The 15,375-nt window shown below is 33.3% G+C and overlaps 1 protein-coding gene across 1 annotated transcript in view; it reads right to left on the reverse strand.

Moving 5' to 3' along the window:
- Positions 1-15,375, reverse strand: part of TIAM2 (TIAM Rac1 associated GEF 2) — a 278,343-nt gene that overhangs the window by 81,268 nt on the left and 181,700 nt on the right. Inside the window, exons 13-16 of the mRNA XM_031937584.1 lie at positions 14,274-14,378; positions 13,471-13,549; positions 9,778-9,870; positions 9,025-9,285 (exon numbers count right to left, since the gene is read on the reverse strand). Coding sequence (XP_031793444.1) covers positions 9,025-9,285; positions 9,778-9,870; positions 13,471-13,549; positions 14,274-14,378 — 538 coding nt within the window. The remainder of the gene's footprint in view (positions 1-9,024; positions 9,286-9,777; positions 9,871-13,470; positions 13,550-14,273; positions 14,379-15,375) is intronic.

A 15,375-nucleotide genomic window follows, 5' to 3' on the forward strand; every position in this document is an offset into this window, starting at 1 on the left:
TATGCTCCCTTTTTACCAAATAAAAATAAAATTAACTATAATTTTTATTCAAGAGATTAATGTGATTAAAAGCAAACAAAATAAGAGACTGGCTAATCCCTTTAATATGTGAGCTGATATGTACATCTTTAAAAGGGAGACAAAGAAAATAAAAAAATCTTCAAGACTCAAAGAAATGAAATTAATAAGAGATAAGAAATGTAGTAAATCCAAGTGGGACTTATAGCTTACATTTCAAGACTGAGTCTTGCCTGTCATGCTCTTAAATAACAGCATAAGACCATCCAAATGAACTTAATCTTCATTATGAATTACAACTAAATATATAAAGTATATCAAGGTGATACATGGCTTTTTTTTCTCTTCTATATCCCTTCATTTGGCATTCTAGAACTTATAAACAATCTCCAATGCAAGCTGAGTAACCTATTATCTGAGGGAGGGAAAATTTCAGCAGCTTTATTATAGGGCATGATGCTATAACAGGAAGAACACTCACTGACTTGTGAATCAGGACTGAGCTCTGAATCCTAGCTCTGCCACTGATTAGTGGATTGAAATTGAGCAAGTTACTTAAATGTTCTAAGCTTCTGTTTCTTCATATGAAAACAGGAATGGCTCTAGCCTTCTTTCGTTTAGGAGGACTTAAGAGGATGAACACAGTAATCTGAGATCAAAGATTTAAAATTAGAAAGGAGACAATCTAGGCTAAATCCCTCTTCTTATAGATAAGAAAACTGAGGCCCATAAGTCAGGCGACTTACCCAAAATCACACTGAAAATAATAGGATTTGGATGTAGCATTTTCCACAATACCCTGCTGCTTCAGGGGTAGCTAAATGGTGCAGTGGACAGAATGTCAGGCCTAGAGTCAGGAAGATCCAAGTTCAAATCCAGCCTCAGACACTTACTAGGTGTGGGACCCAAGGCAAATTATTTAATCCTATTTGCCTCAATTTCCTCATCGATAAAATGAGGTGAAGAAAGAAACAAACTATTCCAGTTTCTTTGCCAAGAAAACCCCAAATGAGGTTGTGAAGCGTCGGACACAACTGAATCTACTTAACAAGAGAGGCATTGCTGCTTGCCAGTGTGCAAACACTTTGTAAAAAAATCCATATAAAATGTACAGTGTAAAATTTTACAATGTAAAATGTAAATAATTATCATCACCATCATAACATGAAAGTAATACATAATAACATTTCTTTACAAAATTTAGGTTTTGAGAAAAAAAGTAAGTATTGGAACTTTTGATCCTACTTCTAAGAAGTCATGAACCTTCTCATCACTGTGTTTAAAATGACATGCTCTGAAAAGTATTTGGGTATAGTTATAAGGAACATTTAAAAAAGTAACTGTTAAAAAAAAATCCTATGCTTCCCAATTAGACTTGGGAAAACTAAATAATTCACATACCAAACATCTTGGAGCAGTGATATATTTTTGCATCGAGATAGAGAATCTGAAGTGTCAGCCAGGCAAACACAGTAATAGCAAATCTATACACAGTCCATTTTCCTAGCTAAAAGCTCTTAGTCATCTCACACTCCTCCCTGGAAGACAAAATGTCCTCTTTCTCTTTTATAAACAGGAAATTAATAGGCATGCCACGTCAGAACCAAGCTCCATAATTTTTTTATCTTCATGAAAACCTGTAGAAAGGTAGCATGCAATTGCAATAGCTAATAATTCCAAAGAACAAATTTGCACTTGGGAGTTCTCATAGTTTGACACTTGCTATTTCTCACTCAGTAGTACAAAAGGAAAGAGGTAAATATGGAAAATATGATTTGGGAAGGAGATAGAGGCATACTTCTAAATTTTTTAATAACCTTCTCTTTAGGTATAGTGTAGGCCTGGACTATACAGACTGAGCTAGGAATGTAGCACCCAGGGCAAGAACTAGATTTGTGTTTTGTTTTTGTTTTTATTTTTTTTCTATTGTATTGCCCCCTCTTAAGTATATTTTCATATTTCAAAAGAGAGTAGGAAAGAATTTCCTACTTTATATATGGTGAATAAAATTATTAAGTCAATGTTTCTGTAAAGATTATCTACTAAAAAGATCTGCTAAAAACACTGTTGGAATTTTTCAGAAGAGAACATATTCTAGAAAAAAAACTTTAAAATGTAAATCACAAAGGCAATATTTACCGAAACTACACATTGACAGATTTGGCACATCTAAGTCACTCAGTGGTAGGTCTGTTGGCTCAACATAATCCTGGCCTTTTGGGGAAATGTCATTGTTAAAATTCATGAAGTTTTAAAAAAATCCTCACACATATTTCCTATTAAATCAGATACAACATATGAACATTTCTTCAGTTTTAACAGTGGATAAATAAAACCAGATTTCAACAACTTAACAGCAAGAATCAAATAGCCATACTTATCTAGAAACAAAAGATTAAATTTCAAACTTGCAGACATTTTTTGTAGAAAGCTATTTACATAGCTCTGTAACACAACTCTCTAATACATAAATGCTATAATCTAATTGAAGAGACATTTATTAAAATCCTAAAATGTTCAGATATTGTGTTAAATCCTGGGGATACAAACATGAAAAAAGTCACTGGTCTGAAAAAGTCTATGTGAAATTTTAGGGAGTAGGAGTAAGAGTGGGATTCAGCATTTGCTCAGAGAAGTATAATAAAAAATAGGGTATGATGGGGGCAAAGGCAGAGACCTAGACAAAGGGTTGTAAAGAAATGATAGAACTGTAAGGGAAGGAATCCCAAAGACCATCTAATCCAAAATTTCATGAAAAAATAGAGACAAAGAGAGGTAACTGATCCAAGATGTCCCAAGCAATAAGTCAATGGTAACAGGACTGGACTTTTTCCACAAAAAATAACAATTGCTTTTGGAGACAGCAATGTGGCCCAATGGATTGAGCACTAAGTCTAGAGTCAGGAAAACTCATCTTCATGAGTTCAAAGCTGGCCTCAAACACTTACTAATTTTGTGATCCTGGGCAAGTCATTTAACCTTGCCTCAGTTTCCTCATGTGTAAAATAGAGAAGGAAATGGCAAACCACTCCAGTATCTCTGCCAAGAAAATCCCAGATGGGATCATGAAGAGTCAGACACAACAAAACAACAACACTTAACTGATTTAATTTTTTAGAATGGTGTAATCTCTTATAATATCAATGCAAAGTTGTTTTAAAAAAAAGGAAAGATTTATCCCAAAACCTCAAAACAATGTTCCCTGTCTTCAAGGCAAGGTATATATGAGAGAAGATAAAAGGTAAATGAAATTTACTTAGTTTCAATCACACACAGTGGAATTCCAAATATAGGTTTGCTTGTATGTCTGTAGAAGCACATTTCAGGTAAAATTAGAGCTTAAACAAGTTTTGTCTAAAAATGAAGTAGGCTGCATGAAGGTAGCGGTGGTCAGCCTGAAAAGGTCAATTATCTGGAAAAAGTGATGAGCTACTTTTATAAAAGAACACAAAGTATTAATATAAAATAAGTAAAAAGTTTCCCCAGCCATGCACAAAAATTGGCCTTATATTATAGATGTTTCTCATATAGTCCTTATTTATATGAATAAACATTTATTAAGTGCTTACTATGTGCCAGGCACTGTGCTAAGCACTGGGGACACAAAAAGAAGGGAAAAAACCAGTCCCTGCCCTTAGGGAGTTCACAATTCAATGATGAAGGATATATGCAAACAAAAATGTGCAAAATAGTTATATATTAGAATTGATAAATTGAATTATATTAATGAATTGAAAATAATTAACAAAGGGAAGGTACTTAGAATAAAAAGAAAGCTTCCTCTAGAAGATGGGATTTCAAATGGAACTTAAAGGAAGCAGAAGAACTCAGTAGGCAAAAATGAGGAGGGAGGACATTTCAGGAATAGGGGACAACCAGAAAAATTGCTCAGAATCCAGAGATGGAGTTCATGGAACAGCAAGATTTTGCCATTGGATCAAAGAGTAGTGTCAGGGAGTTAAGTAAGGCAGCTGGAAAAACAGGAAAGGACTAAGTTGTAAAGGACTTTGAGAAAATAGCAGCCTCAGAGGAAAGAAGGGAGCACATACTAGAGATGTTGCAAAAGTTAAATTGTCAATCCTTGGCGACAGATTATAGTTATGCGTGATGTGAGAGAATGAGAAGTCCAGTATGACCCAGCTTGTGAAGGCGAGATTCAGAAGATGATGTTACCCTCTACAATAACAAGGAAGTTTGGAGGGATCGGGAGAAAGATAAGCATTCCATTTTGAACGCTGTATTTAAGACATCCACTGATCATACAGCTAAAGATTTCTGAAAGGAATTAAAAATGAGAGAGTGATGATCAGTAGAGAAAAAAGGGCAAGATAGATAAATCTAAGAATCATCAGCATAGAGACAGTAATTAAATTCATGGAACTTGATGAGATCATTAAGTGAAGTAGTATATAGGGAGAGAAAAAGAGATTCCAGGTCAAAGCCTTGTGCAATACCCACAACTAGAGGATATGTTGTGGGTGAGGATCCCCCAAAAAGAAACCAAGTAGTAATTAGATAGGGAGAAGAAGAATCAAGAGAGAATGGTGTCCTAAATATCAAGGAGTAGAAGGTAATCAATAATATCTGCAGAGAGGTTAAGGAAATTGAAATTTTTAGTAACTTTGGAGAGAATAGTTTTGGTGGAATGATTAGGTAAGAAACTAGATTATAGGGATATAAGGAAAGACTGAGAGGAGAAAACACGAAAGAACCTATTCATCACATATTGTCTCTTCTAGGAGTTTAGTCACAAAGAGCAGAAAAAATAAAGGATTAGTGGGGAATGAAAAGATGAAGTAAAGTGTTTTTAGGATGAGGGAGATTTGATATATTTGTAGGCAGTAGGGAGGAGGCATTTGTAGGTAGGAGACAAAGAGAGACTGAAAATAAGTGACAGGAGTGGTAGAGGCAACAATCTGTTGGAGGAGATAGGATAGAATGTTATTATTTAGGCAAGCACAAAGATCAAGCACAAAGACTTTGGCAAAGTAATTTCATCATATGAAAAAGGAGCAAAAGAAGAGATCTAAGTGATATGAGATGAAGAGGAGAGAAGAGGGAGCTCATGGTGAATGGCCTCGATCATTTCTATAAAACATGAGTCAAGATTCTCATCTACATGGAGCAGATAGGTTAATCCAAGAGTTGTCCTCTAATTAGACAGAAGATTTTTCCCAAAAGTCCCAAGAGAAGGACAATAAATAAATGTTTCATGATTGACTGGCCTTCATCATCAGATAAAATGTACTCCAAACAACTAGTTCCTGCCACTTTCTCCTCTACCACATATTATTCTCTGAGTTTCCACTTAGAAATAGATCTTTCATGTTTTACTGTATGGACTATCTTATAGAAAGTTAACTGCTTCATTTTTATTAGCCAGCAAAGAAAGTTCTGACTTCTATAGGAGCCAAAACAGTCATTGTTTTTTTATTCCCTTCATATATTAGGCCACCTTCTGGCAAGGATGAGGCAAAATAAAATTGGGAAAAGAAGGAGTCATACTTGCTAAGTATATTTTGAGTGGTGTGTGGAAAATTGCTCTTCAATTCTATTTAAACAAATCTTTTTTTTTTCCTTCTGCAGACTTTATTTTGTTTGTCAAGAAAGGAAACTAATGTTATCTAATTCAATACAAAGGTAAAACAATTACCCTAAAAATTAATATACCTTAATATATACTTGTTACCCAAAGAAATTTACTTAATTTTGATGTAAACAAGAAAATCTTTATCTTTTCATCATCCCTTTATCCTTCCCTTACTTTTCTCTCTTTGACTTAAAAAAAAAAGTACTACTGAAATTTCTCCTTAAAAATATTTACTTTGGTTCACATTCTCAGAAAAGCCATAATTTCCACATTTATACAATATTTGAGCAAATGTTAATGAACAGATGATTGAAGAATTAAAACAAGTGTGGTGACAGAAAGGGCTAGTTAAATATCAAAGGTGATGATAGGGCAGTTGGTAGGGTTTGAAGAGGACAATTCATTCTTTTGGTAAGCTTCCAATTTTTTTCTTTCCTTTTTTTTTTTAATAAATGGGAGAGGAAAATGAAGAAAATAAATCACTGTATTATTGGTTAGTAAAAGAGTAGGTAAAGGCATTGCTGAAAAAAAAAAGAGGAATACAGCTCTTAAGACTTATTATAAAAACTAGGGGAAAAACGTGTTCTTTTTGATTTCAAAAGATGCCCAACTTGTAGACATGTATGGGACAAAAGATCAAATCTGAGAATTCCATTGATTTGGGAAACTCTTGAATAAGGAAAATCTCTCTACCAAATAAGCTTAGCATTTTCTCTGTAATTTATAGCTTTGGATAAGAGATCCTTAATCTTTTTGTATCATAGACTCCTTTCTCAGTTTAGTAAAACCTCTGGATGTCTCAGAGTAATGGCTTTAAATGCATAATACAAAATACATAGGATGAAACCCACCACATTGAAATACACTTATAAAAAAAAAAGCTAACAAATAAACATAACCAAGGTTGGAACCCCTATCTTAGAGAGCTGCAGACACTGAGAGGTTGAATGACATATACCCAAGATCCCATAGCCAGGATATGTCAAAGGTGGGATTTGAACTCAAGAGCTTGCTGACTCTAAGATAGACTATCCAGTATACACTATCATATTTCATATAGAAATGTCTCAATGTAAACCCCACTAGATTTAATTTGATATATACCAAAAGCCATCTATATGCAAGAAACTTTTCTATCAAGCAATGTATAGACAACTACTTATATTTTCATAACCTTTATGGTTTACATGGAGCTTTCACAGGCAGCTATGTAAAGTCAGAAATATAAGTACTATTATTCCCATTATAATTCAGATATAATTCTTCAGATGAAGAATCTGAAATTCAAAGAAATGTCCTGCCTGTGTTTACAGAGGCAGGAAGTGTTAAAGCTGGATAAAGAAGATGGCATCCTTATTCTTAGAGGCTTATAAATGAATAGAGGACATAAGGCAAATTACATAAACAACTATAGTTTAAGATGAAATATGTGATAAAAAGATAAGAGAGGTCATATTGGATTGTTTGCTGTCATGGACAGAGGGAAGGAAGGAGGAGAGGAGAAGAATTTGGAACACAAGGTTTTGCAAAGATGAATGTTGAAATCTATCTTTTCATGTATTTGGAAAAATGAAATAAAATCAAAATTTCAAAAGAGAACCTGTTAATGAGACTTCAACAACAACAAAAGAGAGAGAGAAGAAAGATCTAAACAGAGTTTTATAAAAGCTCAAAGGAGTGGGATAAAGACACTAGCAGGGGTGGAGGGAATATTCAAAATCCAAATTTCTGGTTTTATGGATTTGATTGAAATGGTCTGTAGTTTAAAGTAATACAGAAGTGTAACGATAGAATACACCTACTAGATTTATCTTTAGAAATCCCAAGTTGTCTTTGCCAATTCAAGCCAATTAGGACAGTGATGATGAAATACTTGAAACTCTTACAGCATGTTAAATTTTTACAAAATGAAAAACAAGAAAACTTTGCTGCTTTTTAAACCTGAAAGACCAGTTTACTGAACTTTTTCCCTCAATAGCAAGAGCATTATCAACTCTACAGTGGTTTCTCATTATGAAAGAATATATAGAGATTTAAAATGGGTTGAAAATGTATCCCTCAAGAATAATCAATCCAGTGAATGGACACATACGTTTATTATACTGAGCACACTAGGTAATTCTGGTCCATAATATCAACCTGGCAAGCTGAATGATGGTCTTAATATACCTAAGTAATTAATTAGCTTCATCATAATTTTTGCTTTATGACACTCACTTTTATATGCCAATAGTCAATTTAATGGCATTTTAAATTGGAATAAGACCCCAAGAGAGAAAGAGAAAGCACCATGCTTCTTATTGAATCACAAATCTTATAATCTGATTTTTTTTTAATTTCAGAAATGACCTAATAAACTTACTTTAAAATTAAATCAATCTTAACAACCTATTCTTTTTGATTATTTCTTCATTTTTAGAAATTATACTGAGATTCTTATCTGAAAACATTTACCACTGTAATTAAGAATTAATAGTTATTTTGTGTGTATCTGTGATAACAACTTCTGGCAGGCCTCCTAGAGAACTTGAATAGCCTCCTCCAGAGGCCTAAAGGAGAAATGCAATTTGTTCAGGGCAATCTGGGACCTTGTTTTCTTGGGAGCAGAATCACAATACTAAGTGTGTGTAATGATTCTCTACACCTGAAACTTCATACTATTGTTTTCAGGATTGATTTTAGCTTGAGAAAACTTAGCTTATATAATCTTTCAAAAAGTTACATAACTTGGGGATCATTATATCTTTGTTTACATAATATTATGAATCTGAGATTTATGTAAGCAGTTTTCACATTAATAGTGCAGTATTTGAATTACAATAAATATGGAGAGGGAAGTTGATGTAGTGGTAGAAGATCCAGCCTTGAAGCCAGGAAGGCCTTACAGAATTACTTCAATTCTTTGTTCTCTAAGCAACTCTTTAAAATTACAAATAGCTGAAAGGAGTCAAAGGGAGTTTCCTTACCAAATTCGTGTACCAATGAAATCCCAAATTCAGTCCTTATCCCTATTTTGAAAACTCAAAACATTATTGAATGAGGCTTTTGCTTTCCTGTAATTGAATAAGAAGGGAGCAAACTTAATAGTAGGACACTTGGCTAAACCTATAAAACCTTTCAGTTCTGGCTGCCTTCAATTTCTGAGCAATTCTAGTGCTAAATATTGTGAATGACTTTCAAAGATGTTACATATGAGTACAATTTTGTGCAAAATAATAATTTTCTATTTTCACAAAATTATCATAATTTCTGAAAGACATGGAATTTTGCTGAAATTTACTTAGCATCTGTTTTTCTACTGATGCACATAAAGAATGTTCTTTGAACAAATTAAACAATCCAAGTTTCCTAGTAAAATTAGAGCTTAAAAGGATTTTAATGATCATTGAAGAATAAAAGAAAACTCAAAGTCTCACCATTTGCTGTATTCTTTTTAAGGTTATCCAAGAACTCTTCCAGAAGCTGTGATTGGTTAGGAGGGGGGAGGAGGTTTTTCTGGTCCCTGGAAAGGTCACTGTCTGACCAGGATGTGCCCAGAGTTCGCTTTGTATCCAAAGGATTGGCTCTCAGGGAGAGCCTCACACTTCTCTCAGAAAATAATGACTCCATTTGCCTTAGGTCAAGGTCAGAAACGACTTCCCCATTTATAGTCAAGATCTCATTGCCTGTTCTCAATCCTGAGAAGAAGATAAGTTGAAATGTGGTAAGAAAAATGCAGATTTCCCAGAGAAATACCATCTGACTGAAGAAAAAGACTATAAAACCACACTAGATAGATAGATATTATATATGTGGTCACTGCTTTGTTTCTGTCATGCAAGAAAAATCAAAATACATAGGACTTTTGTTATTGACAATATAACTGCTTTCTGCTCTTCAAAGGCAAGAATCATAATAATCCTTTGAAAATGGGAGTGTTTTTGAAACTACTTAATCAATTACTCCTGTGTTCATTTGATAATGAAGTCTTGGGAGTTAACTATTCCTTCACTCCCACTCCTAACTATCTATCTATAAAGCACTGGCCTCAATTAAAGTATTGTTGACTTTCATCAAAGTCCCAAAAGCAGTTTTCTGGAAAAACTGCAAGAGGAAAATTCCATGAACAAGCTTATTCTTCAAAGACTCCAATTAAATGAGAACAATGACAGTCTCTATGTCATACAAACCTTCCCCATATCCCAGGCCATCAGGGAGAACATCACTTATAAATATTCGGTTAAGATGCTGATGTTCATCAACTTGAGCTGTAACTGCAAACCCTAGGATAAAATAATAAAAGAACATCTTAAAAGGTCATGCTACTGCTGAGCTTTTCAATAAGAATAAATAAAATTTACTTCTATATTTTTCCCATGAGTTTGAGATGGTATTGAGGATTTGCTTATAATCATGATATAAGCATAAATATTTAAGAGCTTTGGAAAGGCAAGTATTTCACAGTCTAATGTTTCAGAAGTATAAGTATACCTTCATCTCAAATCTGATCACACACAACTTATACAGGAAAAAAGTAATCTTTGCAAAATTAAGAAAAAAGACAATATACAAAAGGAATTTGAAAAACAGATTTTCAATTAATATCTCAGTTTTATTAAGATAAAGAGGAAAAAACAATTTGCAAAAGCAGAAAGGAAAAAAGTTACACTAACATGATAAAGTCTGATAAAAACAAAAATTAATTCTTTATCTGGGTCTGTTTATTAATTAACATGCATTTAAGTGAGCTCTTATGGTATGAAATTGGTATCATAAAAAAAAAACTACAAAGAAAAAGAAGAAATCACCCACAACCTCAAAAAGCTCTTAATCAAGTAGATGATCAAGTGGAACACCCGTGTAATGATTAAGAGAAAAATGAAGTATATTATTCAATACTAAATTGTAGGAAGGAGAACTGAAGTATTTCAAATTCAGAAAAGGAAGAAATCAAAGATGGTGAATTAAGGGCAGCTACCCAGCTGAACTCTCCCAATATTTTCCTTCAAACAACTTTAAAATAATATCTCAAAACAAATTTGGAAGTGGAGAGGCAATAAAATGTCAAGATGAAAACTTTTCCCAATCTAAGAAAATTTAAGAGGTTGATGGCAGTAATCTGTGAGACCAGGGTGGAGGCTTGTCTGGAGGCCTTATATGCAGTGGAAGCAAAAGCAGCAACAGTAACTTTGGGAGCTCTCAGTCCAGAGTCAGAGGGTCAGACAATGATCAGAAAGAGATTACAAGGGACCCTTTCCTGGTAGTGGGTACAGATGGCCCTCACTGGTAACTATTGCCCATAGGTCTGTTAATAGTTCCAGGGCATAGAGAGAGGACTACTGCTGGTAAGTCATAAGGGAGCCCTGGTTATAATTCCAAACCAAAAAGGAGTATGACTATTTGTGGCTTCAAGAGATCAAGAACCTTTTCTGGGTCCAGAGTGCAGACCAGAATAGTGACCACACCTCACTCTGGATCACACCACCTTGGCAGCACTGAAAAAAGCAGCTTGGGACAATACCTTCCCATTCCCAGGAAAGCATAGCCCCAAGTTTAACATAAAATTTAAAACCAATAATTAGACTGGGAAAATGAGCAAACAACAACAATAAAAAAGAATTTGACTAAAAATTCCCTATGATGGCAGGGAAAAACAAGACAAACTCAGAAGACAATAGTGAAAACAGTTAGCAAAAAAAAAGAAAAAAAAAGAAAGAAAGAAAAAAAAAAAAGCTTCAAAGAAAAATGTCAATTGGGCCCAAACCAAGAAGAATTCTTGGAAGAGTTACAGAAAAAGATGAGTGGTAGAAAAAATGGGGAAAATATAAGAGTAGTGCAAGAAAATTATGAAAAGAATTAATAGCTTTGTAAAAGAAGCACAAAAAAGGGATAGCTAGATGGCTTAGTGGATAGCATGCTGGCCCTTAAGTCAGGAGAACCTGAGTTCAAATCCAGCCTCAGACACAATGCTTCCTAGCAATGTGACCCCAGCCAAGTCACTTAATCCTAATTGCCTCAAAAAAAAAAAAAAAAGGCACAAAAAATATTGAAGAAAATTAACACCTTAAAAATAGAATTGGCTAAATGGTAAAAGAGGCATAAAAATTCACTAAACAGAAAGATATTTTTAAAATTTTAAATGACCAAATGAAAAAAAATACTTTTGTTGAAGAAAAATTAACTGAAGGACCAGTTCAAGCGGTCTTGTGATGAAGAGAGCCATCTGTACCCAGAGAGGGGACTGTGGGAACTGAGTGTGGATCACAACATATTTTCACTTTTTTTGTTATAATTTGCTTGCATTTTGTTTTCTTTCTTAATTTTCTCCTTTCTGTTCTGATTTTTCTTGTGCAAAATGATAATTGTGGCAATATATAGAGAAGAATTGCCCATGTTTAACACATATTGAATTACTTGCTATCTAGGGAGGGGATTGGAGGGAAAGGAAGGGAGAAAAACTTTTTGAACACAAGGTTTTGCAAGGATTAATGTTGAAGGTTATTTATGATTATGTTTTGAAAATAAGCTTTAATAAAAAACAAAACAAAAATATTTAAATAAAAAATAAACAAATGTATTTTCATGAAAAAATAAAAATTAAATGAAGAACTCCTTAAAAAAGCAGAATTTATAAATGGGGGAGAAAGGTACAAAATCTCACTTAAGGAAAAATAAAATAGGCCTAGTAAAACCTAGTGACTACATGAGATATCAAGAAACAATAAAACAAAGCCCAAAGAATGAAAAAAAATCAAAGAAAATGTGAAATATTTCATCAAAAAAAAAAAAAAAAGACAACTTGGAAAACAGATCAAGGAGGCATAATTTAAGAATTATTGGCTGTAGAGGGCCAGAACTCTGGAGAAGTATACTTGAAACAAGGTGTTAACTCAGTGGAATTGATGAGATGATGGTTCTCTAGTTCACACATATACTTAGTACTTAGCATGGTGATGTAATGGTTCTCTAGTTCACATATAATCAGTATGTTGTAATGATGTAATTGTAATGGGGTAATTAAGGGCTGAGAGGACTAGAAATGAGACATTCCATTTTTGACCATTCTCCTGATGGCTCTCCTGCCTCCTGCACTGAAGACTGGATCAGAGTATGACATTCATAGACTGTGAAGGAGACAATAAAGACTCTAGACTCTATTCGTGACCATTCTCCTATTGTCTATCCTGCCGAGACCAAGGCCCGTCTGAAGGACCTCCAGAAAGCTAGCCCAAAAATTACAATTGGCCTACCTTGAAAATCACAAGAACAAGCTTATACATCATGTTTCAAGAACATTGTCAAAGAAAACTTCCCTGATGTATTAGATCCAGAGAGTAAAATATAAATTGAAATCTATTCATTACTTCCTAAAGAGATCCCAAAATGAAATAGAAAAAAAAAGAAATCAAGCGCTGTGTAAATTTTAAGAGCATTTCAGAAGCAGACTGCTAGAATCAACATAATCTTTCCTTTAGGAGAATCTTTTCTTCTCCATCCTAGTTAAAGCACTAAGGAGCCAAACAAAGGGTGAGATATAAGAAGATTACACGACCTGCCCACAGACATACCAAGTCAGGAACAGAATGAATAATGGAATATCAATGCGTATACTTTTATACACTATCATATCTAATCTAATGTATTATAACTAATAATAAAATTTAAAAAAATAATAAAAAATAAAACAATCTTCCATATTTTTAATCCATGTTTTTGTTTTAATGTATATTTTGAAAAGGTTGGGATATTTAAACTTGAGATATCCACACTGATATTTGCAGTACTTCTGAGAGTAAATAAAGATAAAACATATTCAAAATGGAGAGCACAAAGGGACAGGAAAGACAGCAAGAATTTCTAGGAAGAGCTTTCATCATACTTACCAAAATCAGTAATATTCTCAGTCTTAGAAAGATGTACATGATAAACACTTAGAGGAAAGATTTCTATTTCATCATAAACCTATAAAAGGTAATAAAACACAAAACAATACATCCATGAACACTTGAAACAGAAGACTTATATGAACTCATACAAAGTAAAATGAGCAGAACCAGGAGAATATCATACACAGTAATAGTAATATTATAAGGATGATCAACTGTCAAAAACTTCACTACTATGAGCAAGACAATGATCTCAGACAATTCCAAAGGATACCTGATGAAAAATGTTATTCACCAACACAGATAGCTAATGAACTATCATTGTTGACTAAAGCATTTTTTTTCATTGTCTATTTCTCCCTCTCTTTTTTTGCAACATGACTAATATGGAAATACGTTATATATCACTTTACATGTATAATGGGTGTCATATTGCTTAGTTTCTCAATGGGTATAAGAACAGCTGGAGGGAGGAAGAGAATTTGGAAACTCCAAATAAAATAATGCTTAAAGAAATAAAGATGGTAAAATTTTAAAAAAGAAAAGAACCACATTTACCAGATAGGATATCATTTATGTTACAAAGATCACAAATTTAAATCTGGAAAGAACTTAGAAACCATCTAGTCTAAGGCCATCATTTCAAAGATAAGGAAACTTGAAGCTTTTTGAGCTCCAGTATATGCTTATGGTCACATAGCTAATAAAGCATTAGAGCAGAGACTGGAACCAGGTCTTCCTGACAACAAAGCCATTATTCTTGCCACTATGCCATGTCAAAAATCATTTGTTTAACTTGCCTGTTCTTGCATATATTCAAAAGGAGCTGGAATTGAATACTCAATGTTTTCATCAATTAGTCTTCTAAGTTGTAGGCAATAGTACCTGGGATCCAGTTGCTTCATCTATAGAAGATTGGTAAAGTTATTCAGGTGTTTGAGTCTCATTTATAAAAGCCATCACTGTTTACAACAAGCTATCTTGTCTTCTAACTTATAGAAGTTTCTAAAAATATTGGCTATGAAGCTATAACTTTCTATATAAATCCTCATTTCAGATTTCAATGTGCAATAAAGAAAAATGGAATCTATTATTGCATGAGATAAAACCAGCTTCTAAATAGTGCAAATCCAAGAACATGAACTAGTGTGTGTGTACATATATATGTATGCACAAATATATACAATATGTGTATGTGTATATATGCATAGGCACACATGAGCATAGATAATAGCAGAATTTATACCTTTATCTCAGCAAATCATAATTTTTTCTATATTGTCTGTTCATTTTATAAGTGAGAAATTATAGGTCAGTGAATTTATAGCCAGCTAGATAATATAGATGTTGGGATTCAAACTCATTGCTTTTGATTTTAGAATCACCAACTACCCTTTCCATTCCATATACCATATTGGTTTCACACCTTATACTACCTATTGAATGCGGTTGACTAGTAATAAAAATATTTTCTATTACTAAATTTTCTACTGATTAACTGGAATATCAGTTCCTGATATAAACTACTGATTAAATTAGAAAAACTTCTAAAATGTATATATAACCTCATTCCACAGAATTAAACAATAATCAATAAGCAACTATGTGCAAAATGTAAAATAAACCAAGATTTCTTTCACAAAGTGCAAATAAGTAAGCTATGGTTTTTTCCAATCTTTTTCATAATATATACATCATCAAAAATCAAAGTATGGTTGGGTAGAAAAATATCAAAGTAGAGCTCTGACAAAATAGAAATTTTCCAACTATCCCTTAGAAAATAACTCCATTAAGTTGTTAATAACTTGTATTCAGAAGACCAAAAAAAGAAAAATACAGAAAAGGTAATATGATTGTATTATAAAAGATATTACACATGAGTGAAATGAAAAAGTGTTTAAA

Source organism: Sarcophilus harrisii, chromosome 4 (genome assembly GCF_902635505.1).
Source record: "Sarcophilus harrisii chromosome 4, mSarHar1.11, whole genome shotgun sequence".
In the NCBI taxonomy this organism is placed as follows: domain Eukaryota; kingdom Metazoa; phylum Chordata; class Mammalia; order Dasyuromorphia; family Dasyuridae; genus Sarcophilus; species Sarcophilus harrisii.